The sequence below is a fragment of the Gymnogyps californianus genome, chromosome 8 (assembly GCF_018139145.2).
Source record: "Gymnogyps californianus isolate 813 chromosome 8, ASM1813914v2, whole genome shotgun sequence".
In the NCBI taxonomy this organism is placed as follows: Eukaryota; Metazoa; Chordata; class Aves; order Accipitriformes; family Cathartidae; genus Gymnogyps; species Gymnogyps californianus.
This window is the reverse complement of record NC_059478.1, coordinates 18,834,597-18,855,327: the sequence shown is the minus strand read 5'-3', so window position 1 is coordinate 18,855,327 and position 20,731 is coordinate 18,834,597. Positions and strand designations below refer to the sequence as shown.

The following is a 20,731-nucleotide window of genomic DNA, read 5'->3' as shown; positions in this document are numbered from 1 at the left end:
AATGGTGCGACATCCGCGGCGGCCGCAGGAGCAGCAGCCGCGGCGGCCGAGCGCTGCCAGGGCCGAGCGCCGCGCCTGGGCGGGGAGCGCATCCGCGGCCCGGCGGGGACCGCACCGCACCGCGCCCCAGCGCCCGGCGCGACCCCCATGAGAGGAGGGGGAGCGGCGGCGGCGCCCCCTCCCGCGTCCCCCTGCCTGCCTGAGCACGGAGCGCTACCCCCGCCCCCGATGCGCCCTTAGTCCCGGCCCCGGACCCGCCTCCCTCGCTCCCCTCCCCGCCGGCGGCGGCGGCAGCAGCAGCAGCGTCCAGGTGCGGACTTCAAACCCCAGCGCAATGGCGTCCAACGCGGCCGAGAGGGAGATCCTCTTCACCGAGCTCCAGGTAAGCGGCGGCAGCGTCCCTCCGGGCGCCGCCCCAGCTCCGCTCCGCTCCCCTCCCTCGCGGGGAGGATGGAGCCGCCGCCGGCCCCGCCGCGCCCCGCCGCCCCCTGCCCGCCGCTCGGCGCGGGGCGCCCACCCCACCCCGCGGCCGGGCCGGGCCGGGAAGGCAGCGGAAGCCCGTGCCCACCCCAGGCCTCTTCCCGCCGCTCTCTCCCGAGAGCGGAGGCGCCGCCGCCCGGTCACGGCCCCACCCCGCTGCCGGCCGCGACCCGCTTTTGTCTGCTCTCGGCTCTCCCTCCTTCCCCCCGCCGAGCGGCCGCGTCCCTCCGGCAGGGCCTGCCCCGGGCCGCGCCCCCCGCCCCGGTCGGGGCCCCGCCGGCTGGGGAGCGCCCTCCGCCAGCGCGGAGGCTGCCCGCTCCCGCCGGCGCGGCGGAGCCGCTGCGGTGGCTGGTAGCTCTCGCCCCCCCCCCCCGCCCCCCCGGGCACGGCGCTCGTCAGGGCCCCGGCCGGAGGGGCTCCCGGTAGCCACCTCAACGCCTGCGTCGGGGTCAAGCAAAGAGCTTTTCCCCTGTACATTGCACCGCGCAGGAGTCGGAGCAGCTTCCTTTATGTAGGCCTTGAACTCGGAGCCTGTGAAGAGGAGAAAATGGTCCGACCAACGTTATTTGTCACACGGCAAGGGTTCTTGTCACTACAAAATACTCAAACAACGCCCCAACGCTGTAAAAGGCCCTGAAAACTCAAGGGTTGGTTGTTTCCATCCCTGTAGTTTGACCAGTTTCGGTTGCCTGTGCAACTGTTACTTTTCTGCTTGTCAGCTGCAGGGTTAGATGCAATTCGGGAGCTTCACATTTGTGCTCTTATCTTTAAACGTCAGCTCAACCTGCTAGCTCTTCCGCTTCCTTGTCCAGAAGAAAGCTTGCTTTTTTTTTTTTTTTAATTTTTTTTTTTTTTTAAATATACACCGCTAAATCTATGCAAGTTGTTATGGTTAACCAGGCAAAGAATGTGTCTCTGAATTTATTAGTTGGACAATTAGCCAAAGTAAGAAGTCCATAAATGGAAAGCATTGAATTTAATGCTTGAATAGAAATTAGAAAGGCATGCTTTAAAAAGGAGAAATTTTATTTCCTGAATGCTGGTAAATTCTCCTGTAATTTTAAATGTTAGCGATGTGCTCGCTTGAGTAACAAAGGAAAAGAAAGCACAACAGAGATGTAGCAGTCTACTTAATATTGTAGCACATGAGATGGCTGAAGGCTAAGAATCCATCTAAAATGCTGAACTTTAATCAGTGGCTCATAAGTGTCTAGGAAGAATCACTATGTTAATACGAACTTGATACGATGATATAGAAGCTGGTAAACCTGTTTGAAGTGGTGAGCTGTGTGAATAAGTAACTATGGTAGTGTTACAGGTAAGCTAAATGGAAGCAGAATTTCTGTAGAAGTACTGAGAGTGAGGTTCGGATTAAGTTAAACAGAAATGACTGGGGTTTTTTGTTTGGGGGGACTTTTTTGTTGTTGGGAATGAGGAGGGTTGGTTGTTTTTTTTTTTTCTTGGAAGATGAGACCGACAGTGATACTAATTAAAAAAAACAAAAAAAACCCAGGATGCAACCGAAGGATCTAATCCACTGTCTCTTCCATTATATGTGGTAACTTCTGTATCGATAAATACAGTTCTTTGGGCAAGACAGAAACGTTACGAAGTTAACATGGAAATCCCAGTAGGGCTTAAGCTTTGTAAATTGCTAACTTTTAGGTATTTTTAAGAGGAACTTCCATATCAGGAAGAACCACTGTAAAGGTGGTGTTTTGCTTGCAGTGGCATATATTAGCAGTGGAATGCAAAGGCATCAGAATCATTTTTCTTGGGAATTCTTCAAAACAAATTACTCTTCATATACCTGTGCACAGAAGCTAGTTTAGTGGCATGTTCCCAAAGTAAAGGGAACTACAGTGAAGTGTGAGATACGCCATTTCACTCATGTTTCTTCAGGAGGAAACTTCCTCAATCTAAAGAACTCTAACTTAAAAAGTGCTTATATGTAAGATGGGCTTTTACTTGCATATTGCAATCTTGTGCAGAAAGATGAGGAAGTTGTAGAATGCATGGCTACAGTAAAGGTTGAAAGCGTCACATGGTTGGGTTGATCTAGATCGTGAACGATATGTGGTTTAGATGTTTTGCTAATACTCATGAAAACCTACTGGACACAAGCTAAACCTAGTGTTAATCCCAAGCTTGATCCTGACATGGAATCTAAAGTGAGTATCAGTCAGTGATCAATATAACACATTGCTTATTGATATCGTATGTTCTGCATGCTCTTGGTTGTGATAGCTCTGTGTACTCCAGCGTGCTGTAAGTAGTTAAGTGTTAGGTTTGGATGAAGTTAATAAAAGTGGATCAGTAGTCACGAATCAATTGAACTCTCCTGATATAAAGATTGGCAAGCTTTCACAACTACTGACTAACAGGATGTGAAGTGGGTTCTGAGAAAATATGAACAAAAGGGCAAAATAACTAACAGCTAAGAAGAAAGTGGTAAAGCATAGATGTGGTATATGTACTTGTTTCAAAGTGTACTGGGTTTAATTAAACAGGCTTTAAACAGGCCTTAGATTGCACTTTTCACAGTGACAGTTTTATGTTTTAGAAAAAGTGACTCCATATCTGATAGAGCAGTTTCTTAAAAACCTCTGCTAGCAAATATCCAGTAGACATTTCTGTCCTGCTTTTTTACAAAATATTTTCTCCATTCTTCTGTATCTTACTTTAAACATTTCACAGACAGTTAATAGAATGTGGAAAGTATATCTTGCTTCTAAGCAAGTTTTCATGTAAGTTTGTTCAAGGTGAAAAATGCAACGTTTGTTCCTCAGTAGTTAGCAAATGCATAGTATGAAATAAACTTGTCAGTAAACAAATCCTCTTTTTAGTTTGTTCTGTTAAGTAGCTTCACCAGCAAAATTACCTGATTACCAAAGATTGAAAGATTACATAAAGCCAGCTTACCTTTTTACCTCCTTTTATCTCCAGTACAGGTTCTTTTGTAGGAGGGGGAAGGAGCTTGGGTAAGAACCAGTATTGCTGATGTTGCCTTCCCTTCCAAAATTCTGCTGTCCTTCTCTGGACTTGCATCCTTTTAGAACTTTGTCCAGCAGGTAAACTAGCCTCTCCAGTGCTTGCTTTCAGGTTAATTGCACAGCCTTTAACTCTTTACTTCCTGGTGGAAGTGGCAACTCTTTCCTCATAAAATTAAACTTTAACTTATGATGCTGTAGGCTATAAAATAAGGCATCCAGGAAATAAAACCTTTTAAGTTTTAGATGGAAAAAAAGGTGTTGGGTTTTTTTTTTAACCATTATTAAAAAAAATAAGAGTTTTTGTGAGGTGGTGTGTATTTCCAAAGATGTGTGCTTTCTTGGCAGTGATGATAGATGTCAGCATAGTAAGTTGATATGGCTGGGGTAACAGAAATTATTACTTAGAGTATTTAAATGAAGCTATTGTGTATGCAAAGTGATTGCACTTTTGTACTTCTAGGTGTTCTCTACCATTTCTTTTCTAGACAGTAATGTAAATGTTTTAAAACTTAGACTTTTCTCGTTAATGTTACAGGATTTATTTGAAGAAAATCTTTGGTTCACTCAAAATAGTGCTTCCAAAACAATACCTGTTTAACACCAGAAAAAAACAGTATATTACTTGGTTTTATTTGCTTAAATGAAATTGTTTGGTCAAGATAGAGAACTTGGGCTATGCCCTAAAGTAAATAAGTATGTAACAGACCCTCATTTGCTTCAAATGGAAGTGTTAAAGGCTCTACTTGGAATGAGTTTTTCAAACTCAGCCATAATACATATTTTTAAAATTACAAAACATTAGCAAAAATGTCTTTATTTCTGTATTGGTCAGAATAAAGGGATTTTTTAATGGATATTTTGTTTTAATGGAAGCCCTAGTCATCTGATTTCCTAAGATTCTGTACTCAAGGATCTTGAAGCATAAATTTCATGACAGAATCGTGTTTAAGGGCCATTGGTAACATTTTGTTGGTTTTTTTTTTTAAAGTAGTGATGAACAGTACCACAACTGAAATATATGTAAATTATGCTTACATGATAGCACATCCGGTATAGTTTTTAGTTTGTTTTATTTTTCCATTTCATATCTGGGACAAGAATATTCATAAAGTGAATATGATTGAAAAATGCTCAGTATTTTGTTAGTCTGCATGATATAAATTGGACAGTTGAATCTTAGATTACACAACTACATTTTGTATATAAAGCTATATAAAATTAGGCACTTGTACCTCGCTGTGTTGGGTTAAACTACTAGACGGGACTCTGAAGACCTGCATTTCGTTCCTGGCTGCTCTGCTCTCAGCTAGGTGACATTAGGCAGATGACTTTGCTTACTCACATCTCAGTTTCCTCATCTTTAGAATAGAGGTAATGATGCTTGCTTCTTTAGAGATAAAAAGTACGGGGTATTTATTATTAGCTGTGGTCAAGTGCCTAAGGACACCTTAAAAAGGTACAAGTAACCTAATTAATCCGTTTTGAACAGACATTGTAATTAGGCTGAACACTCAGCAGTAAGACTGCCTTCAAATACTGTTCAGCTAGGACAGATTAGCCTCAAATAATTTTGAATTACTCTTGTTTCTTCAGAACAAGAAAATGTCACATTCAAGTTAAAATATCCTGAACTAGTCTACTGCAGTTTAGACAGGAAAATGTGCATACAGCTGCTTGGGACTTCTCAGGTCTCAGTAACAAACGCTTCCAGAACTGGTGGCTTTAGGGAAGCACTTCAGTTTTTTTCCATTTGTGGATATATATTACTCTTTAAACAGTACTCTGTTCAAAACTTGTATTAGTAAAATATACATCCTGTTCTCAGTGGAACATAAACAGTCCTTAAAATACCTTTAGGTAGGTGCATGGGTGGGAGTTTTGGTTTTGTTTTGGTTTGGGGTTTTTTTTCATCTTCTGAATTCTGTCAGTCTGCCTGTTAACATAGGGACTTGTATATGATGTAGACTTGTATACATTTGACTGAATTTTCTTTATCAGAGCAGATGTCTTTCCAAGACCCAGATCTGGTATTTTAACTCAAGGTAAATTATTCCTGAAGGCTAGCAGAAAAGTATATTTAGTTACAATATGTGTAATAGCTCTGCTGGAACAGTTTTATACATTGTGAATGGTCATTCATTACAATGTAACCTAAAATCTGTAGTAGAATAACTAGATAAACATGTCCTTGACATTGGGAAACGGTGGTTTAAGGGCTTAATGATGGGATTAAGAATCTCTTCGTCAATGTCTCAGTGCTTTGCTGAATTAGAGACTAAGACATTACATGGCCTCTACTTAGATTCAGAGTAACAATGCCTTATGGTGTGTTATATGCTGTGCGAGGGTCTCAGTCTGCTTTTTCTTTTTGCTTTTTCTAGAAATCACTTGTACAACTGGTACAAATTGGTTGATGGTAGGCTTTTTGTTTGTTTTGTTTTGTTTTGTTTTCTCTGCATGGATCCAGTAAATGAATGGGTTCAGGAACAGACTGAGCTGAAGTGTCTCTCATGAGATATTGCTCTGTAGCATGGGCAGGGTATTTGTGTGGTACTTTGAAGCTTTAATTATTAATGCTTGTTCTGCGTTTCCTGGCACAAGCAAAGTAACTTCTTTGCTAGTGTTTGGGGGAGGAGTGTTTTGTTTTTAAAGAAATGAGATTTATGTTGTAGGACCCGATCCATGACTTCTGTTACTTTGAGATATGATTCGGAAGTACTACATTGAAACAGAAACTAGTAGTGCCATTAGTTAACAAAATGCCTTGGGCCTGTCCTTACAGCAACATTATATCTGACTAGTTTGTTTATTTGAACTGCAGCAATATAATTATGTCACACTGACACAAGTCCACACCATTTTTGTTACTGCCATTTTACAGTTACTGATTACTTACTGTTTGACAGCTCACCAGTGAATTGAACTACTTACATGGCAGTCTGGGCATGCATCCTATGGAGCAGAGTTCTGCTTTGTGGGTTTTGTTGTGGTGCTTTGTGGGGTGCTTTCCCGAACCTTCAGGAATTCTGTGACTGTTGTGTCAAACTAACGCAGTTTTGTGGCATCCATCAACTTTGCCAGTGCAACTTCTGGCAGCTGGTGAGGAGGATATGTCTGAGTTCTGTGATGAGCAGACAGTAATATGAACAGGATAGTAGTGTGCAGTTGCAGGCTTATGTTCAGCTAAATGGACCAGCTCTGCTGGGAATTCTCTGCTGTTGTACCGTGGGTAATAGAAGAGGCTGAAACCAAGCTATTTAGGCTAATGCATTTAACTTCACAAACAGGGTGAGTTGAGAGAGTTCACATGATCAGTTACTATGGCTCAGTTGTGGTACCACCAACTGTGGGTAGTGGTGATCTGATTGTATTTTAAGAGTAGGCCACACCTATTTTTCTTGATATTAGGTATAGATGCAGTTTCCTATACTGTGTATCAACATTATGCCCACTTTGGCTCTAGTTCCTGTTTGCTGCTACAGTGGTCTACAGAGCACTTCTGGAGTGGATGCACCATGATGTCAAAACTGTGCTCTCATCAATGTAGTTTGTCGCTTCTGCTGGGCAACCAGGGAAAAAACAGGAATATTAGCATAAGTATATTTTGCTAGGACAACTGCATCTATACTAAAGGCCTTTGTTATTTTATTATAGATATGTAGATAGCTATCAGGTACCAAATAAGAAATGATTGACTGGGAAGGGTTGGGTTGGGCTACGAAAGGGTAATATATGCAGATTTTTCCTGTTCTTTTTTTGTGCCATAAAGAAAAGTTGATAAGTGGCAGGACCCAGGGAGGGTTTGCTCTGCCCCATTATGCAAATCAGGAAAACTGGGCTATGTTGGTAAAAACTTTTAATGTGGACATGACTAAATTCGTTAGCTTTTTCTGCCTCCAATTCCTGTGGATTTCTTTAAGCCTTATTTTCTTCACTGGAGGTGTATTGGTTTTTAAATGACAGAGAATTTCTGACTTGTTCTCTAAATAAGTACAGATCAGAGAGCTTGAATCAAAAGCCTATCTGTTTCATGTCTGTAGTGTTATGTATCGTAGTCCGGTGCTGAAGCAAACTGGTTTTTCTGTTGAGGTTTTTTCAAATATTTGCTATCCGGCAACATGGTAGTAGGGCTTATAGATTTTAAGTTTCCATTAAACACAAGAACAAGTTAACCTGAAAATGAAAGTAGCAGAACCAGTGCTATTTCTATTGAGAAGAACCAGGGGGACAGCTTTCTGCTAACTTTCCACAACTGTTATTAGAGTGTCACAAAATGCAATAGGCGGCAGATCTGTAGCCAGGAGAAGGCATAATTAAGTCTGCAATACCAAGGTGCTAATAGATTGTATCAAAGTTCTGAGATAAATCACGGGAATAATGTGAGGCTCTGTCTGTTAGTGTGATAGAAACACTTGCAAGCAGATCAGGTCAGAAAGGAGAACTTCTCATGTGGATTACTACAACAGTAGTAGCTTTCTGAATTAGTGCTGGGCCTTAAACCCAGAGAATATTGCTCAATTCAAAAGGGTTGATATACCTTTTTTGTTAGCTTGTAAAAGTTAATACTCAAAGTACTTAAAGATCACTATCATGTACAATTTCTTTATGAAATTTAAAAATAAAATACATGTACATGAACATAAGTACATATGTAACATCCTTCTGTGTACTCACATTTGTTAGACTATTGGAATAAGTAGGTTATTGAAAGGAATAAGAGCTAATAGTAAGTGTAATTGTTATTTACCTGATTTAGAAATAGTACTTGCAAATAATTGTGGTGCATAGCTGTTCTGAAATTATTTTTCTATCTGTATGTATATAAATTTTTTTTCATATATAAACTTTATGTAACTTTTGAGGAGAAATTGAGAGTCAATGATTAAAAGAAGCAGAAAAAAGTCCTCCTTTTTTTTTTTTTTTTTAAAGTCCCAAACACAACCTGGCTAATTAAACAGGAAATAATATTAATGATATGGTTTAGTATATCACTGGCACTATAGTTTGCTTATGAACTTAGGAATTTTAACATATGTATTTTTGAAAACTGTCAAAAGGTATATTCAGTTTAGGTTTTTGTTGCAGATCACTAAGACGCAAGGCAGGTCTGTGATGTAAATTTAGGATGGAAAAGTTCTAGTTGGTTCATTGACCACGCCGTGTGCTGGAACTGGAAGCTTTGCCCATACAGAGGCTGTTTTTCAAAGAAAGTGTCAGACTTTGTCAGCTGGTACTGCTGCTGAAAACGAGCATGTGCCATGTTGTATTGCTTTACATTTGCACAGACAGCTATATGGTGAATAGATTTTGTTGTTAGTTTTGTTTTGGTAGGTTTTTTTCCCCTCTAAATTAGTTTTCAGCCAGATCAGGTTCACAATCCAGTTCACTGTGTGGCCATATAAAGGTTTGTACTGGCATATATCAGCGAACGGTCTGGGGCAGGAACAAACTGTCAGGGAGGATAGGACTGCTGGTTCTTTAGGGTGCTTTTTTTGCCTGCAATGCTGGTTTATGCAGTAAAATGTTTATCAGATTACAGGCTGAGATTTACTCTCATGTATGTGGCTTTCAGCTAGGGACTGTGAAGAGTCCAATTCTACTGCAGATGAATATACAGATAACAAACAGTCCATGCACTGTCTATGGCAATTCTTTTCTAGCTTTGCATTGTTCAAGCAGAAGGTCTCACAATATGCTGCATGTGACAGTAAAAACCTGTTTGTCTGAAAAAGCATTGAAAATAGAATTGTTTTGGACATCATGCATGGATGGAAGAGGTAGTTTCATTTAGTTTGATGTCAAAGGTTGAGAACAGTGTTAAGGTTTTGTAGCAGTACGCTAGGTGAATGTGGGGATATGACCACAGTGTTATTTGCTAGCTTTCAGAAGTTGCTGTTAAACCTTTTATGCACTCCAGGCAAGGAGTAGTTTTGAAAAAGCTTGAGTCTTTTTGTTATTTCTCTAACTTAAGTGAAAGAAAAAGTGAGTATACAATTCAAACAGATAGGATCGAATTTTGGAGTGAAGACAACTTACTGTGCAAATAATACTATAAAATTACTGTCCATAAAGATAATGAGGAGTGTGAGGTATTACAGTTTGGTATGAATGCATTTGTCAGTTATTGAATAGTTCAGTAACTGTGAGCCATTTGAATATTTAGTAGGAAAAAACCCTGAGCAATGATGAGTTGAACGTTTGCAATAACAGAATACTTCTTAATGGTCACATGAGCTTCAATTAAAGCACCACTTAAAGGACTTTGAACTACAAGATTGATGCTGTGCTTCAGAGGTCTAGCCAAATTTGGGGGGAAAAAAGGCCTGAAAATATGGTGCAGAAATAACAAATTTCAGGTAACAAAGTGATTGAATGTTTTCAAAGTTCTCATGGTGTTGAATTAGTTTTCAAAATTATCAATTCTTTCTCCTTCTCCTTGTACACATTGACAAACTCTGGGTGTGTTATCTTCATAATTCAGCTATGCCATTAGAATCTGGGACTTTTTTTTTAATTTGTGCTGTTGGGGTGAAGGATTATCTTTAGAATAAACAAGGAGAGTGTTTTTGCTGATTCCAGATGTTCCAAAGCTCTCTACTAACAACTGGCATACTTGTGTAATGTGGGCAAGAAACTTTATGCCAATCCTTAGATAAATGGAAAAAACTTGCTTCGTTCTGTTCTTCTGCCTACCTTTCTTATTTCTCTTCCACAGGAAGAGGAACATAACCTGTTTTATGATAGATTTTAGGACTTACACTGTTTACATCACTTAGGTTATTAGATACGAGATTGGAATTGTTCTTTCATCATTGTGATGCATATTATCTTATCACTTAGATTTTTAAGTAACCTAAGTCCAAAAGCCTCCAAAACTATTGTTGAGAATTTACGAGGAATGCAAATTGACTGTGTGGCCTGTTGCTTTTTACAAGCATAATATGTAAAACCATCCACTGCTTTTCTACTTCATGTGTTTGTTTATACGGGAAGACTTTGCAAAACAATTAAGTGGAATGTGTTTTAAGAGGATGTTCCCTTTATAGACAGATCTGCATATGACATGACAAGATTATTTCTTCCCTAATTCTGAAATCATGTAGGCTAAAATTATAAGACAAATGATGACAAAGAAGTGTCAGCTTTTCTTAAAAATAAAAGACAAAAGTAAATTATTAACCTCTGAAGTTGTAAGGATGTGTGCTGCTGACAACCTGTCCGGAGCACATGGGGAACTACATGGGCACAATGGGATGGGGAGACAGAATACAGGAAATTAGAGTCTAGCAAAAGATTGTAGAAGATAAGAGTCAGACTGAAGGCAGGGTTTCGAAGACTTGTATTAGAAAGTACCAAAATAAGCGTACTACAGATCTACAGAGCATTTTAAAATCAGCAAGACCTTTTTGTAGGACATGTTCTAAACTTAGTGGCAGCAGTAGAAAAGTAAAAGTACTGTAAATCGTACATGTCTGACTACTAGCGTAGCATTCTTGAACTGCTGCCCATTTAGGACTGTGCAATCTCCTTTAATGGAAGCATGTTTTCTTCAATATTTGACTTTGTTTGTTGCTTATTTATAAGCTCATATGAAGCTGGTGTTTTAGGCCGAGAATGACTGGATGTTAAAAGTTATCATTTGCAAATTATAATATCTGTATAATCAGAGATGCTTGGGAAGATTATTTAAATTTTGTTCCTGAAATTTAATCCATTATTTAATGATTTTTCATCAAGTTGCTAGGATTTGTGTCTTCGGTCTCTTCTCTCCTGAAGAGATGGAAACATGACATTTTGAAATTTAAAACAGATAGTACTCTAACATTAGAACAAAATAATTTATTTCAGAGGGTTTTTTAATTGTTGTTCTCTGCTTCTTTATTCAGATCAGTTAGTCTGAGTCAAACTAACTATTTGTTGGGAGAAAAACGTAATCAGTTTTAACTATTCATCTTTATCAAGTTGGTTCAAATATGATTCTTCATCACATAAGCCACTTCACAAAGCAATATCTAAATCTGGGTTTTTTCCTTTTCATTTTATATGTGCACTTTTCAAATAAAATGAGTATCTATGGCAAAGTACATGGCATGCAGCAGCTAGTTTTTGTTTTGGGGGGCAAACTCCTTTCTTGAATTCTGCCTTTTGTTGTAACATACTGCACAATGCAGAAACAATTTATGATTATTAATTTAAATGGTTTAGAAATGGGCATTCACCTGTATTAGGATTCTGTACAAGAGAGTGAGTGAATGTAGTCTCAAGCTTTAATTAAACTATGTTCTAACAGATTTACAAAAAAAATCCTTAGAAGTTTCTTAAGTGCAGGAGGAAAAAACATCAGTCTGCTGTAGAGTAGTATTCAGTATTGTCTTCTATTTTTCAGGTTAGCAGCCAGCACTAATATTAAAGTGTTCTTTTTTGAAGTGTTTCTTTTTGATGGGAGTAACTCAGTGACACAGTCAGGGCAGCAGCTGCCATGCACGTGGGAATTGGTTTCTTTAACTCCAGTTTGATTCTTGAACCAGATGACCTTGGGTATGAAAGAAAGGCAAGGGAGATGCAAGTTCTGCAAGTGGTCTCCCATTTTTGTAACTCTTTCCTTTCTATAATAGACAATACTGTTTTATGGACACAAAAGTAACATTTAATTTCTTTAGCATTTGTCTGCCTTCCCATCTGTTGCAATTACTTGAATTAATTTACTGTCAATTTAAGGTTTATACAGTACTTCAAGTAAACAGATTTTTAAAACTTACCTACAGGCATCCACATTCTGAATTTATTCACATACATTTTCTGAACTATGCAGTTGAATTATTTTCTTCTTGATTTCCATCTAGCATGTAATATTTTCTGCACATTTCCTTCACTAATTTTTGTCTTGCACTTTGCTAACCATGTATGTTGAAAATGTCAGATGTTTCCAATTACTTTTATGAATTTTTCCACTGTTATAAAGTAAGCTGTCTACTGTCCTGAAGTATTTAAGTGTTTCTTTATCACAGTGAATATACTTGAAGATTAGTACGTAGTTGAGTACATCTACTGGGAATTCCTGCAAATCTGGGTTACAGCAGCAATGAACATTTTGGTGGCATATACTGGGAAGGATCAGAGATGCCACTTCCTTCCTCAGGGTTAGCAAAAGGAGAAGGGAAGGGCTTGCTGTGGTTCTGGCATCTTCAGAAAATGGGGAGAACCTGTGTCTAGGCAGAAGCATTGGCTGTACCCCAGAATGTTTATAATAGTGCCAGTTCATTGCGTCCTAGCTAGGTAAAACAGTGGGAAGGGTGTGAAAAAGAAACCAGTAATGCTCAGAGAGGTCAGAGAAGTGTACAGTTAAGAGGATGCTAGCCTGAGCTAAATATAGTATCTTATTTTGGAAGATGGTGTAGACAGATTGAGACTGTACTTTATTTTTGTGTAGTTTAATTTCTTTTTTTATTATAGAGACTGCTTTGTATTTTTCTCCTTTGACTCTTGACATCTTAATAGAATGCTTGAGAGAGCCTCAAAAAACACACACCCGCCCCCCCACACACCCTCCACCTACAAACCACCCCCCTACACCCCCCTTTTCAAATACAGCTAGGAAATAGCCATGACCTCCTAAAATGTAAGTTTCTGTCAGAATATGCTGGTCTCTTTGATCAAGTAAAAGAAGTCTTCGTGCTGGTATTTTTCAGTCAAAATTTAGTTTGTGTATTTTTGTCTCCTGAAGATGACATGCTTTAGATTAGATAGCTCATTATAGAGGAGTACATAGTAGATACTCTTGGGAATGCAACAGGTTAAACTTCAACCATAAATAGCTTCCGACTGCAGTAATTTCTTTCTTTAGCTTAAAGGACTTCTTCATGAAGGTTTTGCTGAATGTCATATCTAGAGTATTTTTTGCAGCTCTTGGTTATTAATAAAGCAGAATATTCTACTTCTGTTTAACGTATTTTTCATGCTACAGTTTCGATTACTAACTAAAGGTTTTTCTCAGGCTGCTCACTAAAATGCATCTGAACTGGAATGAAGTGGAAAACTTTTAGCTTTGAAGAAGGATGTCTTGAAAGTTATGAGCATATCAAAATCAGTTACACTGGAATATTGGCAACAAATATTCCTAGAACGTTTTTTAAAATCGTGTGTGTGAAAACTACTGTGTATATATGCCCTGTAAAATACAGTGAGGCTTTTAATATTAAAAAATGGATCAATTTAGGATAAACAGAGGTTAAATACCACGTTCAAGATTCCATTCACAGGATTGGTGCTGGAAAACACATAGAACGCATGTGTAATCTTACCCACTCTGAAAAAGGAAGGGCATTGAAATCACTAACAAATATGCCTCATTGTGGGCTTTCTGAATACTCAGCAGTATAAAAAGCACCATATCATTCCCCTAGTTTAATGCAGTTGTAAGGTGAGAATTTTTTGCCATTATTATGTAAACTTGGGTTTATAGCATATCCTTTAAGATTCACTTTTATAGGCATATCTATACATGATGCATTGAAATGCAGTTGGTTTATGCTGCTTTATTTCTCTTATGTTACAGGTCTCATTGGTGCATTGGTTATTTGGAAACTGATGCTTCCCATTTTCAATTTAGCTGCTATTGAAACTGTGCTGGTAACAAGAGCTAGATGCAAGAGAGTCCTACCCAAGTATATATGTAAAACGGGAGACAACTGACTTGGGAGATGATACTGAGACTGAACATAAAAGAGTAAAACTTGTTAAATGAGCATTAAGAAATCCTTCAGCTAAAATCCTAGACTTTATTCAACGCTTCTCACTGTCAACTTCATATAAATGTCAGAGGTTCATTTTGGGTCGTGAGAAGGTAGATTTGGATTACTGTACTGCAGGTCAGTGGGGGATCAGGGCTCCTAAAGACTAAGAAAATGTAGAAAGTTTTTAAAACCAAAACTTTAAGCAGATTTGTATTTTGAAATGTAAATGTATTAAGAATTTTTTTGTAGGCCACTTAATCAGTAAGTGAAATCACTTGCCTCTTTTTCATTGCTATTGCATATAAAGCAGTTAAGTCAGGAAATTTTCTTTTTGCTTGTGTTGTAGGTTAAGACGGGCTTCTGTTTCTTCGTTTCTCTAATACCTAGGGAATTCTTAAATAGAAAATGGACATTAAGAGCCAGTGAGAAATTTCCTACCATATTTTAAGGGTCAGAGAAAGACGGGTTGCAAAAACACTATTCAAATGTATCACAGCATACATCAGTGATGCTCTGTAAAAAGTCTCAGACAAATGGGGATGTGAAGTAATGCTTCTATAAATAACTCTGTGTTCATCCATAAACTTTTACTGGAAAGGCATGGAATGAGATGCCTGCATCTCTGCAAGCGGAATTTTGGGTGTGGCAATACTTATCCCCAATACTGAAAAGTGATCTTTTCTACTGACCACCTGTAAAGATGAGGAGAGGATTTAAGGAGGCTTTTCCATCCGTCTTTTACTGCTGGAGACAAAAACAGGAGCAGCATTTCCAGCTGGTTGGAGTGTAGGGTGTGAACTTACGTAACTTCAGATGTAATAGCCAAAACTACTGTGAAAGAGTTCTCAATCCTAGAGTATAAAGACATAGTTCCTTGGTATAAGTACAAACATACATCCCTTTCCTGTAATAGCAGATTCAGCTACCAAGCTGGGGAACCCATAAGCTGTGCTGAAGGCACAGTTGCACAGTCCTAGAAAGCAAAAAAAATCTGGTTCCTTTACCAAGATCTAGTGTTTAGCCACTTGGCCTGTTGCCTGATAAAACAGATGTTAGTATTATCTCTGATATGTATTGCTGCATTTATAATGTACAAAATAGTTGGCTGCTAAAGATGATGGCTTAATTAGAGTGGAATGTAGACTCTCAGCTCTTCCATTAGTTTTGCAATGGCTAAAAATAGCTCCTGTAAAATATAGTACAGTTAAATGGACTAACATATCAGTTGTCTGTGCTGAAAGCTGGAATTGCCAGAAACAGAGGGTTTGGGTTTTTTTCAAATCATAATTATCTGTCCCAGAAATGGAGATTCTCATACATGGATCACTTTGTTGTGCTTTTCAGATTAAAGAAATTAGTGTATTGTTGTTTGACAGTGTCCTGACACTTGTATGTGTTATGGAGAAATTCCTGTTTACTAGGATTTCTTTTACATCATTTCAATGATTTAAGATTTTTAACCTGCACTGAAAGAACAGAGAAGTCCCAAATTGTGCTGACTTGTTTTTGTAGTAAGGGGTTTTAGCATTCTTCTCCTGTAGGTTAGTTAGAATGTGTAACACTTTAAGTACCACCACTTACAGATGTGGCAATAGCTAATACTGTAATTTGTGGATGAGCAGAATGGTCAATCTTTTGCATTATCTGAGATAGATAATAATACCTTTTAATTAGGTAATAGTAGCTACTATCTAATTCATTTTTATCATAATAGAAGAAAACCACCTTACAAATGGGACTGGACCTGTTTGTCATTAAGTATTAATAACTGCAGTTTGGGTTCCTTGGGGTTTTATTTTGATATTTCTGCATAGTGATTAAAACTTCTTCACAAGCAGAAATTTAACCACACATTTATCTTAATGTTAACATTACAGCCATTGGAAATGTATAGTTGCAATGTTAACTTTATGTTAAGGTAAGTATATGTTTTGGATGCATGCCCAACAAACTATCACCTTTGTCCAGTGTGCATTGTATTTGAGGAGGCGTTATCAAAGTCATAAGGCATGATTGTGACTCATGTCTGTTGACTGACCTTTTTACCTTTGAAAATCTCTTCTACCAAATTAAGTATCATATCCTGTAGCTTGGATAATACAGTAGTATTATTTTTTCCAACATCTTGAGCTATATGTGTAATATTATTCTGCTCTGAATGTTAGACAAAATTAGGTAAATATTTTATATGAAAAAACCAATAAAAGTATTTATATTGGGATGACATGAAATTATACTAATTTTCTGTAGCAGCAGAAATGCTTTATTTTAGGTGTTTGCTTTAACACATACTTCAACAGATACCTTACTAGTTATGTTTTATTTGGGGAAGGGGGAGAGTGTTTATCTGTTGTGGACAGATTACTAGTTTCTGTATTACTAGCACTTAGAGGCAAATTCTCCACAGAACATTTGCACGACCATAGCTTTATCTTAAATAGTTCTGTTTCTTCAGTAAGTTATGTTGGACTTAAAGCATTTCAGAGCAGTAAAACAACTGCTTGCGCCAAACTTGAGCTTAATGTAACTACAGAGAAATCAATCAAGTCAAACTGAGACAAGTGTAGTGATGAGAATTTCTCTCAAAACCCCCCTGTTTTAGTCTCTAGCAGTAATTCAAAATGAGTGTATTAATTTCTAAAAGAAATGGATACCATGCATACCCATATGTAGTATTTGGCAAGAATATTAAAATATACACTTTATTTTAAAAGTACGTACTGTATATATTCAAGAAATAATTCTAGGCCATTAGGATGAAGTTGTTTATATATTTACATGATACAGAAAATTACAGATATTCCCATGAAGAAAACAATAACTCCATGTTTTTTTTAAAGTGTTTAAAATAAACAAACAAAACAACCCCAAACCCCACCAAAACCTAAATCCCTTTCAATGCTTACTTTTGCTATCAACTTTAAAATTTAAGGTTTTTTTTTCAAAGCAGCCTCAAACTGTCAAACACACAAAAATAGTAATTTCTCTGCTATTTACCAGTCTTCACATTTTTATTTGTGTAATGGGATCTTAAGAATTTTTCCCCAAAGTGTGTCTCAAAAGGAGACTTAAATTTTCCAGATCAAATTTGGAAAATGCAAAACAAGTTTGTGCATGGAATTCCTGTGTTGGCAGTAGGAGATATGACACACATGCATGTCCGTTTTCGCTGCCCAGTCCAGTGCATTAAATGTACAGCTCCAGTTCAGGATCTGTGACTAAGGGACTTCTTTTCTTAAAATATATTCTGCTTCTTTGAACTTGCTTCTCTTTCATTTATTGAACTGTCATTTAATCTACCTGGTTTTCCTCATCTCTTAAACAGGAGTGTGTGTATTTATCACATTATGAATACATGCTATGATAACGTTACAGGAATTAGAAGAGAAATTATCACTTCAGTGCTTCTACTGCATGCATCTAGGTGAGGCTGCGTTTTAGGGGGAATTACTTCAGTCTTTTTGGCACAGTTCTATGATACATCATTATTGGAGATACTTCCAACATGCAGTATGGTATTAACAGTTCATAAAATCTTTTTCCCTGTATCTTGAAAGAGCTCGTTTATATTTTGACATTTAATAGAGCTTCCACTACTGTGTGTGGTCTGCTTGAAACCATATTAATTATGTAAAATGCAGTTTTCTTCTGAGTATGTATTCTGCTTCTTTGTTATACTAACTCAGTTACTGTAGCACCACTGATAATCGTTGGTACTTCACATGCACTTAAAATGAGAAGCTAAATTAAAACTAAGACAGCAAGGTCTCATAGAGAATGGAGGAATGGCATTGTTATAGACATAACTTCATATGCTGATCTTGTTCCTGGACACATGTAAATAAAAGTTGTGACAGCAGGCCCCATTCATCGTAATGGGGATTTGTGCTGTTTCTTTTGCACATCTGAAACTAGAGAGGGTAAGGTTTGTTTCCACTGTGCTGGGCTCCGTTGGAATTTTTTGGCTGGGAGTAGGAACTTGAAGTTATAGATAAAAGTGTGGAAACTGCTGAAGTGTTTGTACCACGCCTGTTGCCAGAATATCTAGTCACGCTTCTTGGATACTGTAGCCATCTGTTGATCTCGCATTCAGGTGCTCATTACTTGTGCTGTGCCATAGCCTCCCTCGAGTCCTTGTGATCATGAGAAAGGGGATTGTGCAGATTTTCTTTTAATGTCATATTTCTTTGCAAGCCTCCTTGCAGGTCTTTCTCCTAGCATAAAACCATCAGGAGCTGCTACAATGAGAAGCAGCTGAAGGCAGCATTTCTTAAAATGTTTTCCTTCCCTCACGTGGCAAGGAAATCTCTCTCTCTTAATGCCCCTTTCTGTAATCGATGTTGTCACAGTACTGCACGGACACAACTTCCAGTTCTGTAAGCAAGTCTGTGCTGCTCTTGGAGCACCTTTTGGGGAGTGTGCTCTGTGCGTTACTAAACGCTGGCCTAATCAGGGGTTGTTTGTGGCTGGAAGCCTAGATGTTAGCAAGGAATCCCCAGGGAATTTTATTACCTGTTTAGGTGCAATGTTCTGGCTGAGGCAGGCCACACAGCTTTTCATACAGGTGCTGTAGGACTGAGTACTGCAGCCCAGCAGCTATCGCGTGATTAAAAGCAAACATTCCTCTTGAAGTGTTCATCGAGGCAACAGCTGAAACTGGAAGAGAGGGGCAGAGGGGACCAGCTGATTGAGGACTGTAGGTTGGACATCCCTATTTTAAGGAACAGGGTTGGTTGGTTGTTTTTTAAATCTATTTCATCTCTTATAGATGCAGCCAGGCACTCACTGTTTGCGCACAGGAATTGAACCCCATTTAATCAGTGTCCTGCTTGAATTCATCCACGTATAATGCAATGCACTATGGATATTTGTGCCTTAAACAGCCTCTTGTTACAAAGTAGAGAGCTGTGACTTAGATTAAAATTAAATCCTGATTTGCGACATGTTAACACAGCAAACTAATGCCAAAATCTATTAAGCCTCCAAGGTTTTTTTTGTTCTTGACATTGGGTGAGTGCTGAGATCTTGACCACAATCACATTTGCTTCTGGGCAGGAGGAAATAGTCCATGTAGTTCCAGTAATCCAGACAAGCCGTCACATCTGGTTTTATGAATGACTTCGGGGGGGAAGGGAAGTTTGCAATTGATTAACATTGTTCTTAAAATCAAAGACTACTGTAGTTTCAGGAATTAATATAGCGAGCTTCAGGGACCTTGGCAGTTAGCTCAGAAAAACAACTTTTTTTTTCTTTTTTCTTCTCCTCCCCTGCCCCCCAAGGTTATTCAGAAAATTATACTAAGAGACCTAGTAGTTCCAAATCTGTACTTCCAGCTCTTCAAAATGAAATGAAAAATTAATAAACATCTAGTCTTTCTGGATTATGGTAATTTTTGAAATCATACATAAGATGAAAATCCTATTTTTATATTTGAAATGAGTATGCTTATATTAAATAGCCAAGCATTTTTTACTATACCTGTCAAGCAGGTTTTCTTATTGTTTAATTGTCTATTATCGTCTATTAAAATGGTTACTAAAATTCAAGAGCATATAAAAATGAATGCTAATATTTTTAGGAAAAAATATACACAGTTTTACTGTGAGTTTTGTTATGGTCTTTTTTTTTTTTTTTTTCCTAAAGGCAGGTTGAGTGCATGCTAGTAGCAAGTCAATGTGAAGTGTAAATAATATTGCGCACAAGTACTCATCAGCTGTTAAGCATGCTGTAGTAAGGCTTCACTTACCTTTCTATAACAATTCCTACCAGAAGTAAGCAATGTGAATTCTTGCCCTATTCAATATTCTCTGTGGTGCGTACATGGTATAACACAGTGCAGCTGTACTGTGTTCTTAGGAGCAAGTCTTTGGGAGTTGTTAATGCCCAGGATTTTAGCGTTGTCTCTTTCTTCTAAGAGGTGGCAATTCGAGAATCTCATTTTGAATTGGAAGTCATTTAATTTACACAACTGAAGCAGTTTCTCTGATATGTTCAGCTTCGTGGTAGTCTCTTCTATTCAGCAGTACCATTTCCATCATTCAGCAATTTAGATGTTTTATTCTTAAACAGGAGTTTGGGTGGTAAATGCAGTTTGGCAAGGCACCTGCTTCACCAATTATTTGGCTCAGAATTGACCTGAGGAAAAAGTGCAGGGCCCCCATGGGTTTTCATAAACAACATTACTACTCTCTTTCACCACATCAGCCAGAATAGACTCTGTGTTATTAAAAGACGTGCTCAGACCACTACCCATTATTTTCAGCAACTATAGTTAAAACATTTCCCAGGAGTACAGAAATTGAAGGCTGGCATCTTGAATTCATCTGAGTAAATAGATAGTCTTTGAGCCAGCAATCAAAGTGAGGTTGAGTCATTAGGCCATTGCAGTAGAAAAGCTATATATGTGGGTTCCTTTTTCTTTTTTTTTTTTTAAGCAGTAGTATCTAATTTGTGGTCCTTGATAGTTTATTGTAGTAAACATAGCTTCAGTTTCATTACATGCTGAAATGTTTCAGAAATCTCCGG

At 38.5% G+C, this 20,731-nt stretch overlaps 1 protein-coding gene across 2 annotated transcripts in view; it reads left to right on the top strand.

Annotated features, from left to right (window-relative positions):
* Nucleotides 1–209: 209 nt before the first annotated feature.
* Nucleotides 210–20,731, top strand: part of PKN2 (protein kinase N2) — a 56,779-nt gene continuing 36,257 nt past the window's right edge. For both annotated transcript variants that reach the window (XM_050900993.1, XM_050900992.1), the window contains exon 1: nucleotides 210–382. In XM_050900993.1, coding sequence (XP_050756950.1) covers nucleotides 335–382 — 48 coding nt within the window. In that variant the 5' untranslated portion in view covers nucleotides 210–334. The remainder of the gene's footprint in view (nucleotides 383–20,731) is intronic.